Genomic DNA, 11021 nt, shown 5'->3' with positions numbered 1-11021 from the left:
GGTTGCGCAGACAAGATTGAGGCGTAGCTTTTCAGCTGAAGCACCGCCTCGCACGCATCTCCCAACACACTGAACGCTTGTGATTGGGCTTGGAATCACTGCAGACGCGCTTGGCAATGGTCTCGTACCCAATGATGAGGAGAAAGTGATTTTCTGCTGGCTGTTGACATGGGTGCATGATGCTCGATTTCATCCTCCGTGAAGCAGGCTGCGGCGCAATCGCTGCCTGAATGGACCCTGCCGCCCCCATCTTCCGTGCCTCAAAATCCCGTCCGCTACGCTTCGCTTCTCCTTGCCCTCTCTTCAATCCCCGAACCTCCGCTCACCAATGTGTTGAACGGAAACCTCGGGAGCTCGTCGTCGCTATCAATGGCAAACCGCGAGGCCTTCTTCTTTTACGCGCCGACGTGGGATTACCCGCCGGGCGGCCCAATCCAGCTCGGGAACGTCATCACCTCGGTCAAGAAGCCGCACCGGCCCATCTCATGCGCCTCGCCGCCCGATTCCAGCCTGCTGAGGACGGAGAAGAGGAGCGTGCGGTACACCAGGGAGAAGCTGCGCAGCGGGCGGTTTTCCGTCCTGACAAAGTTCCTCAGCGTCCTTGGGTTCGGCGTCGACGTCGGCGCCGAGATCGATAGCGGGTAAGTCCCATTCACGCCAGGCCATGGGCGCGCGCGAGGGGGACGCTGCGTAGAAAATAATCCCCCGCAATCGTGTTGCTAAATGATTGCCCCAGGCACGAGGAGACCTTCGTCTTCGATTCAATCGAGACCGCGCAGTTCGTCCCGACGCCGGCATACCTCCAGACGTGCATCGAATCCGACAACGTCCGCCGGTTCCTCCAGGCCGCCCGGTACCGCAAGCCCGTCTACGTCATCACCGGCGTCAAAGTCGTTAACGGGGCCGAGGCCAATACCCTAAAGTCCCGAACCGTAGGCGGCACGGTCGCCGTCGAAGTCGACGGGACAATCTTGAGCGGCGGCGCTGTTCCCATCGGCGGCGGTCCCGGGATCGAGGGCAAGGTTGGGTACAAGGCCGAGACGAGCTGGGTTGGGAGCAGTGATTTCGTGTTTGCGTTCCGCGTGAGCAAGGTGTTTGTGGCCGAGCGGACGGGCCAGGTGGCGAGCGAGGAGGAGTATCGCAAGGGAGCGATGCTTGGCGACGAGATGGAGGAGGTTAAGCGGGCTGAATTGTCTGTCGTCAAGGTGGAGGAGGCGGATGCGAAGGGTGAAGGGTTCGAGGCGGAGGAATTGGTGGAGGATGGGGAGCTGGTGTTTTGTGCCCTTCCGAGGCACGATGACTCTGACAACTGATATTTCAAAAGTCAAAAGAATTGATAGTAGACTGTGACCTAATGTTTTGTGCCATTCCAAAGTAAGATAACTCTGACAATCGAGTTATAGTACTGTAAGGGCCAATGGAGTTGATGATGAACTGTGATTTGGTGTTTTATGCGATTCCAAAGTAGGATGGCTATGGCAACGGAGTCTTACAAAGGCCAACTTCAATGGCCTATAGATAATTGAACTGCTGTGAGGGCTACATCAGTTGAGTCTAATAGTCCATGGGCTAATAAATTGCTCTGAACTTGCTGCATCGCACCTCCTTATCGTCGACGCCATGATTCGCCAGCCTGATTGCGCTCGAAAAGAGTCTATAAATGCCAGTCCCCGCCCCCCGCGCCCCGCTCCCCTGCCCCGCGCTCCCCTCGGACACCGGTTTTCTCTCGTCGGCCTCTTCCCCTTCCCCCCTACGTTCTGGTGTGATCTATAGCAACTGTATCAACACCAAAACCATGGCAGACCTGGTGGGGACAATAGTTGGCGTGGTGTCACTTGGACTGCAAGTTTGCTCCGGTATTAACACCTATCTCGACGGGATTCAGGGCCGGAAAGAAGACATAGCGTCAACCATTCGTCACTGCGAAACCACAAAGACTTTGTTAAAGCAAATCGAATCGCTTCGGGGCCAACCTACAACTCCACCAAGCACAAACAACACAGCATTACAAGAGCATTTATCAAGAGCACAGACGGAGCTATCGCCTTTAGAAGCCTACCTCAAGAATATCAGTGCGGAAAACGCACCTGTACCATCGAAAAATATCAGGAATATCATCAAGGAACATAAGAAGACGATCCTCTACCCCTTTCGCAGAGATCATTTGAATCTCCTCGACAGCCGGCTGAACAGGGCGAGCGAGGCTCTACAGGCTTCCCTTCAACTCATCGGCTTGTACTGACGCCTTCAACATACTCTTTATAGGTACATTTGAATCTGCTGACACAAGCCACAGGGAGATATCATTCAAAAACGGCGACTCTTTACGAGAAATCGGAACCGGCATCGACACGTTAGCACACGGATTTTCCGAGACGAGCTTAGAAATGCGGGCGTCGTTCTCGGAGCTCAAGGAATCAACCACACTGTCTCGGCAAGAAAACAAGGTTATCCTGGAGGGCATGGCTGAGTTGAACGCCATAATGGCTGCATTGGTTTCTTCCGGTGCAGTCTCCCTTGTGCCAAGATTGGCGTCAAAACCAGACGCGCTGAAAAGAGTTTGCGACAACCTGGAAAACGGCCAGTCGAAATACCCGGGAACTCAATCCGGGTCCCTCAGTCTCAGTCCCAGTTTGACGATGGAGTCTTCCAAACGAAATGGAGGCTCTGACACCTATCTCGAAATGCATTGCCGTTGTCACACCCGTCGGGTTTCACAACGCAGGAGACGACAATTAGGCCCGGTTTTCATGTCAGATACTAGCATTGTTGAGACGGCACACCTGCCTGAATGTCCATTCGCAGGACTTGGCGCCAAAGTGACAAGACACTGGTCAGCTGGCATATCAGTCAAAGCTTTTCGGAAATTATTGTCTACTGCAATTACCTTCACAATGTCGTCTACAATGGGAGCAGGAGGCTTCAGTTTATCGCCTACTATAAAATATTACAACATCCGCAGCCGCAGCCCTGCGTTTCAGGTCATCTACCTGCTGCTAGACGCATTCAAAAAGCGCCCTTGGAGCAAGGAAGACTCCATAGCATTGATTCAACGCGGCATCAAAACACTACAGGCCACATTCTCGGCGAAGACATCATCGCCCTTGGATATTGACAGCAATGGTAGTACGTTATTACATTTTGGCTACGAATATTTTCATAATATAACGCCTCTTCTGGATTCAAGTCTCTTTGTAGACTTCCTTGTGAGGGCTGGGGTGCCCCGGGACCAGCCTAATGATTTCTCGGGGTACGTTAATCTAACTGAGAATGCTCTAGTTCGTTCTTGGGCTTTCAGGGATTTACTTTCTAACAAATACAGCGAACTACCTTATCAAGTTGCAATATCAAGATTTAGCTATTTCGGGGATTGTATCCCTTCTCGCTTTGAAGTTATTGGCAATATTTGTCCAGATGATCATTTTCTCGACTTTGATTCGCAAACACAGAGCAAAAGCGGCCCGTATTATGAGACCATGTCCGAGATGATGCTGAACCAGAAGGCAATCGATAATTCTCCAAGGGTAGCCAGTTGTAAGACATAATCCACATATTTCAACTGGCAGCTTTTTAGAGAAAGAAACCTAAATGTGTATAGTGTACGAATGTCATCCTCTAGAACCGATCTTCAGACAAGATAAGAAAGCCTTAATTGATATGATAAACCGAGATCCTTCAGCTCCGAACCTGTCGGCCATGGGTGCATTCGGTTACACTGTATTGAAACACCTGGTGATATGGCCGGAAGGCCTAGACATCATTCTTAAACGTTTCGGAAAGTCAATTCTCCAGAAGCACGACGTTGATTACACATCAGCCTTCGAAGAAGCTCTCATATTCAGTGGTGAGATTTGTACTAGTTCCCAAACACTGGAGTGCTTTGAAACCTGCTCCTGCACAACTTCACTGAAGCTTCTTCTCGAAACTGATAGTGACAGTTTCAGGAGAGCAGTTGCACAGCCAAATAGTCAATGGATAAGAGCCCTCATTCCAGGATCTTGGAGGGCACGACACCTGGTAATCGAGTATCTGAAATGTGAACGACATCAATTGAAGCAGCTGGGTCTTTCATGCATGAAACTAACGGATATTGACCGTTTAAGTCTCAGCCAACCCCAAGTCATAGATCGATACCTCCACGAAGTATTAAAAGCGCTTAAGACCGCAGGAGTCACTATAGAAGCACAGTTTATAACGGAGTCTATAGACATAGACGATCGATTTAAGTCATTTTCAATATACCACCAGATTGCCAGACTTTATTATTATGATGGCCTTCCACTAGCGGAAACCCTATACTCCAAAGGTTTTTACGACATCGACCTTCCTGATGACTCCGGGTTTACACCGTTGGCCAGTTCCAAAAATACAAGAGTATCGACTTGGCTCATAGCCCATGGGGCTAGCTTGGAGAACCAGCTCCCAAATCACACTTTGGGAATCACTGTCGCACACAAGCTCTTTTCTGATGTTGGGTTTAGTGGCCGAGATGTATTAAATCTTCAGCAAGAGAATGCAAGAGTACATCTATTGAAATTTGTCAGAAGTTTGGCAGCTTCTGATTCATATTCTGATGGATGTTACTGCGGCTGTTCCAGTGATGGTTGCCATCCATACACATCCATGTGGAAAGAACTCATATACTGGTCATCGAAAGATTTCGTAACATCGACATCACTCAAAGAGAAGGTTAATAAGATTTATGATACATGTGTTCTTCTCGAAGACGGCTGGGAAGTACCGCGCAACATCAAGTCTATTTGCCTTCGAGCATGCACATTTGCTGCGCTCCCTATTCGACACACCTGCTGCAGTCGTTGGTACTCTTACGAAGATGAGAGAGAAACCCGGGTTGATTTCTTCTCGGAAAAGGAGGAAACTGAGATCAGAGAGATTCGTGAAGAGGACATGGTTGAACTTGTACGTTTGGAGGATTTAATACTTGAGTTCGAAAGGATACTTGATGAGACAAACTCGTCGTTGGCAGTGTTCTTCCAAACATACTGGGCGACTAGAATGAGTCAGGTTCTACAGGAGATGCAAGAACAGGTTCTCACAGAAGAAGATATCGCGAGAGCCAGAAATTTGGGTATTGTACTGGTGGAAGATAACATGAAGGAGGAAGAAGAACTGAAGGAGGACCAGTCTCAAGTATCGTATTGGTATCAGAAGCTAGACGATATACTTGTGTCAAGTAGTTAACCTGTAGTGTATCGGGCCAGAGTCTCACTTGCATAAACTTGAAAAGATCGGGAATTTGGGCTTGGTATTATGAATGACACTATATCATGATGCCATTTTATTGCATACACTGCAAAAAAACATCAGCGCTGGTATAGATCCTATTGAATCTGAGCAATTGAGACACACGAGAGGTCGACTCCATCAGTGAAACTTCTTCGTCAACTCCAAAACCGAATCTAGCTCCATACGTCGAAGTGCCATCCTGTGTCTGCAAGTAGACCAAGGGTCTTTGTTTGAACTGCATAAACATCAAGATAGACTGGTATATTTACGTACCACTGCTGGATGTCTGCCGGAATAGTGCCCACCGTCGCGGAGTCACTCGCGTCGAACAGCTCCTGGCACTTGCTAACCTGGCGGATGTATGTATGCAAGTTCAGTTAAATGTACATGACTGCGACTCCCGGCTCGTGGTTGCTCTGACACTACGGAATGCCACTGTTGTTGCTATTGTTTCAAAGCTTGTAGGATCTCATAGTTTACATCCCTCAACTCCCTGCCGAATAGGTTATGCCTATGCAAACTCAGTTGGACGTACAAATAGCCGTCTCTGGGCTCGTAATTAAGGCCGCGCTCGGCGCATCTTTTTAGCAGAGCCTCTATGTTCTCCTTCCGCTTCATTGCCGCTGCACTCTTCGGTAGATGCAGCCGGGCATACTGTAGAAGAAATGCCACGATGCCCACAAGAATTGGCGTTGCATATGAGGTTCCGGACCGTGAAACGAGGTAACTTTGGCCAGGCACATCGTCGCAAAGGAATGTAGGCCACGCGGACTGGACTGACTCGCCGACTGTTGCGAAATTAAGGGTGTCTTTTTCGTGGGTCGGGCTAAAGCCTGACCTGTTCCCATGTGTGTCGGTCGAATGTACGCAGAAGACATGCGAGCTACTGGCGGGGTATGCCCGACCCAAGTTGCCACCGCTATTGGAGGCGGCGGCGAACATAAGAACCTGCTTGTTGTATGCCCTGTCGATAGCGTCTTGCAGCTCATTGTACCCATCAAAATCGGAGGATGGCCACCCAAACGACATGGAAATGATGTCCACATGCCACACATTGACTGCGTGATCTATGGCCTGCAACTCATTAGGTTCAGTTCCCTTGGATAAGGAAATGGAAATCATAAAAAGTTCTAGAAGTTCACTTACTTTTATCACAACGTGGGCATCTGGCCTTGCGTTATCTTTGCCTGAGATTTTGATCACATAGAGATCCGCATCTGGGGCATAGTCGAGGATCAGGCTGGCCGCGAAAGTGCCGTGCCCATTTCCATCTGGTACTTTTTTCTTACGGGACTCGTCATAGAAGTTGATCTTTCCCTTCAACTCCCCGTAGGCATCAAAGATGGGGTGATCTTCGTCGATGCCTGTGTCTAGAATCGCAATTTTGACCGGTGTCGAAGGAGAGGACTGGACGTGACTTTTGATAAATTTCTTGTAGATGTCCTGGTGTCTAGATTTCCAATCCTCATATTTGCTGGTTCTGTAGAAAGTTAATTCAAACGGAAAGGAATAAAATTCACACAATATGCCATGATAGACTTACCCCTCCGGATGGCCTATTTCATCGTCGAAGAACTGGGCTGAGTTAATGGTAACGCCTGGACTCAGCTTAAGACTAAGATTCAACTTTGGGTATAGGGCCAAAAGTTGTTGATGCCAGTACCCCAATCCGGCCAGGAATGGTTCAATCTGGCTTACTATGCCTTGACCAAGTGGTATGTGTGTAGGTGGTTGTAACCGTTCAGGTGTGGCCATTCCTGGGGATAGGGCAGTGACCAGGTCCTCTGGCTCCTTGTTGTTGATAACCTGTCCCCATTGTGCAAAGTTAATCTCTCTGGCATGTTTATCGACGCCGTCTAGTGGTATGTTTTTAAAACCGTGGGTAAGGTGAAGCTCAAGTGGTCGAACAACCTCCTGATATATCCGCGACCTCAGTATCTGAGGATCTAGAGCCTGTCCTTCTGCATCCTCCCACAATTCGCAATCTAAGCAGTTGTCTATTGCTTTCAGGAGATAAAGAAAGTCTTCTGGGATATGGGATCTCCATCCTTCCTCCCCACCCTCGGCGCCGTTGAAAACCAGGTCTACGTTTAGGAGGGAGATGCGGCTGTTCCAGTTAGGGTTTTTAGTCATGTGTCTGCGGTGCACCTCGGCAAGGCTTTTGAACGGCTTGACAAAGTACACTTCCATCAAAACCACGGCCAAGGATATTAGTGCTGGACAAAGATGCCCAGAGTCAAAATCTTTAGCGTTAAACGCGTTGCATGCATTCCTTTCGCCGAATTCTCTGTGATTCAGCCGAGTTTCGATGAATGGCCGCAACGGAACCTCGCATAAGGTAGTCTGGAAGAATTTAATATTTGCCGACCCCCACCCTGTATGAAGCCATGAAGTATTGTCGAGGTGGAGAACCGCATAGCCGATAATGAGCGAGAGCACTCGCTTAATTTTCTCGGTGAAGCATTCTTGACGTTCCTCAATGCACTGAGCAAGAGAGATAACTTCGGCAGTTTTGTCGATACAGAAAGTGGGATTCGCAAATCCCATCTCGAAGAGCTGGTTACCGGTGAGCTTCAAATCGAGACGTAGTTGGTTCGATCTCGATCTCGCTATTTGTGCGCACAGCGTCTCTATCTTTCCGCGCACGCTGGCAGCTGGGCTCCCTTGGGTAATGGCCACCTCCCCTGGAAGACTGAAGCCAACCCGTTGCTCCTTGGTTGTGTGGATTCGAACCTCGTGCCAGTCTCGTTCCATGGAGAGAAACATATCGAAATCTAGACCTCCAGCTGCTTCATCCTTGATCCGATGTTGTCTTATTCTCGATTTTACAGGCTTGACTGGCTTTCTGTAGGTGCCTAGTTCGAGCTTCGCTCCAAAATCATGCGGGAAGGAACAGCTGCATTTCTTGCAGCTCATTAACGCATCAAAAATCGATTGAGCTGCCTTCCAGACGAAAGGTGATGGTTCTTCAGTACTCGGATCTGCGACTTTAATGTTGTGTTCCTTCGATTGCGGCATCGATTGTCGCTTAGTGATATCATCCACACAACCTTCCAGGCTGAGATCCAATGATTCTCGCCCCTCTTCGGATGCCCCCGGTCGCAACCAACGGCTGACAAAGTCGAGTTTCGCGCTTTTGTGTAGGTTTCGCACTACCTTCCAGTAGTGGTTAAGTGTCTTGAGACGATCTTCCGTCGTGACAATGTAGGACGCCATTTCTTGGAGGCCGCCCTCTGGGACCAATGAGTCGAGATATCCTAGAGTCTGGCGGGCCAGTCCAACGTCAATGTGAGGAGAGGCCATCAAATAATTTTGCAATCTGGCGCAGTTGGAGGAGAGATGACTGTAAAAGACCCTGTTGTCTTTATTGGGGTCGTTGAGTCTGGCGATGTCTGCCATCTGCATGATTGTTTCCGATGCTTCCAGAAGCAATTCGCCACACGTAGCCTCGTGTCCCGGAGCTGTGAAAACGGCCATCTCATCGCTCATTAAGCAGGCCCGTTACGACTTTGCGCTGTAGTGGGCGTTCCAAAACTTGCTGATAGCGCTTATCATTTCGCGAAGGTATCTCGGTGACGGTTCTGCTGTGTCCTTCGTCGCTGTTCAGCTGACGAGCCGCTCCTTGAAGGCACTACGGCTGACAGGGATGGGTGCGGCTGAGAATATTTCTAACATTGTGACATGATGCACTAACGTATTGGGTAGGATAATCCAACCCAGACAATGAGAATTTGCGTTTTGACTCTGGACCGAACTGTTAATATATTTCAAAGTTTGAATGAAATTTTTCTGTATGCAAAATACAAGTGAAAGTCAAACCTAGAATATACGCTAAGCTAGGTACAGGTCAAACAAGTTATTGAAAACAAACAGCATGCTAGTGCCCCCTCATCTGGCGAACCAATTACGAGATGCCCAAGATTGGGTGGGTTGAGGTGTTCCGTTTGGGAACATGCTATCAAGATAATGCTTATTCCCTTCATCTTAGCTGTGTAGTTTATCTGGACTAGGTGATTTATACAGCCAACTCGACTATAGTAGCTTCTTACCCTAATCCTTCAAGTCGGAAGAAGTCCGTCTCTCGATATCATGGCCAACGAAGACGAGGACCGCGAGTGTCAAGACTCGGCGGGGTTGACAGTTGCCGCCTCCGCCAACAAGTGCCTGGAATCCTTCCAGGAATGCCTTCTCCGGGCTTCTACTGTTCATGCTCGGGAGCTCTCAATGGTAGAGGATCAGACCGCAAGATTCTCCACCTGGGCGACGGTTATGGGGGTTTTCGCCCCCGAGCGAGCATCTATGGACCATCGTCTGCGATACGCTCCAGATGTTCGAAATGCCGTCAATGGCCTGCTGGAATCTTTAGATTATCGCATACAAAATTGTGAGGGTCATTGTTCTATTATGTCTTCGCAAATTAAATGAGAGATTACTTCAATTAGCAAGCCAGGCTAAGAATATACAGGCTCTGACATACTTGATGAGATGGGGGGAAATACGCGAGTTGACCCTTTGGATGTTCAAAATGAGCAGTTGCAAAAGTCTTTTATACACATTGGGACTGAGATTAGTCACCTTAACAAGATTTCAAACACAATTCGAAAGGCCAGCAAAGAAACACAGATGCAAAAAGCAACCAGTTTTCGGATCAAGGATGACGACGGTAATGATGTGGAGCCAATGCTCTTTAGCATTTTCGATCATCATATCAGCGACCGCTTCCCCAACATTAGCAAAAATATCCAAGAGCGACTTGTTCGTGCAATGATATTGCGACGGAAACGGATTTTGCACAGGAGACACTGTCAAGAAATCGCCGCTACCAGGCCCTATAATACTGTCCCGAAGGCTAATATTACGTTACCATCTTCACAGAACACAACACCCCTGGCCAAGGACAATACACAACTAGGTTACGTCAAGGATATCCTCATCTCAGCTTCCACATATGCCTCTTCCCTGGTTCAAAGCGCAACGACTCTGGACCCCCAAAAATTCAGAAAAACTTCTTCAGTTCCCTCTACTGTTTCAACAAGCATGACAATTGCTTTAGGTGACCACGAAACTCTTGTCTTCCCTCCTGCTCCTGGTCTTGCTACCAAACAGAAGTATGAGCAATTGAAGAAGTCAGACCCTGGAGCAATAGGAGAGATCACCTGCCCTTATTGCCTTTATGCTCTGCCGGCTAAAGTAGTGTTTAATGAGCGACAATGGGTGTGAGTAACTTCGCTTCCCTTAACGCAGATTCATCGCCCCCAAGACGAGGTTTCATTCCATATGCCTCCTAACTTGTGCTCAAGGAACCATGTCAGGAACGATTTGGACCCATACGTGTGTCTCTTTGAAGACTGCGACCAACCGGACGTTTTATTTAGCCATGGCGATGAATGGCGAAGCCATATGGAACAGCACTACAGAATCTGGCGTTGCAATGCTCACCGTGAGATAGGATTGTTTTCTACCAGGGAAGAGTTCATAAAACATGTACGAAAAGCCCACAAAACCACCTTGAGCGATTCTGTGCTCCAAGGTTTTGCGAATCGAACCTCTCGTAAAGTGGCCAAGATATTTTCGACGTGCCCCCTATGCGGCAAAGATGAATCCACGGTCGATGAACAGCTAGAGAGCCACATTGCCGGGCATCTAAGATCTCTCGCCCTCAAGTCTCTTCCAAGTTACCAAGAGGAGATACCAGAAGGCGCCGGAAACGATGAGAACTCTGATGTTGTCTCAAGGCAGCATAGTAGAAGTACAGTCAAGAATTTTATCGAAGA

The 11021-nt window shown here is 48.7% G+C and overlaps 2 protein-coding genes across 2 annotated transcripts; one reads left to right on the top strand and one right to left on the bottom strand.

Moving 5' to 3' along the window:
- Window positions 1-369: 369 nt before the first annotated feature.
- On the top strand, window positions 370-1313 carry EsH8_V_000958 (uncharacterized protein; the record flags this gene model as incomplete). Its single annotated transcript, XM_083273474.1, has 2 exons — window positions 370-641; window positions 737-1313. 2 exons carry the CDS (start codon window positions 370-372, stop codon window positions 1311-1313), a joined length of 849 nt encoding a protein of 282 aa, XP_083126189.1.
- A 4107-nt stretch (window positions 1314-5420) lies between these two features.
- Window positions 5421-7380, bottom strand: EsH8_V_000957 (S8/S53 family peptidase; the record flags this gene model as incomplete). The annotated part of the gene is made up of 5 exons (XM_083273473.1): window positions 5421-5592; window positions 5783-6035; window positions 6165-6321; window positions 6394-6727; window positions 6791-7380. The coding sequence occupies 5 exons, from the start codon at window positions 7378-7380 to the stop codon at window positions 5421-5423; spliced, it is 1506 nt and encodes a 501-aa protein (XP_083126188.1).
- Between the last annotated feature and the right edge of the window lie 3641 nt (window positions 7381-11021).

Source organism: Colletotrichum jinshuiense, chromosome 5, assembly GCF_051148585.1.
Source record: "Colletotrichum jinshuiense chromosome 5, complete sequence".
Lineage (NCBI taxonomy): Eukaryota > Fungi > Ascomycota > Sordariomycetes > Glomerellales > Glomerellaceae > Colletotrichum > Colletotrichum jinshuiense.
Note: the sequence above shows the minus strand (reverse complement) of the source record. Positions and strands in the feature narration are given on the sequence as shown.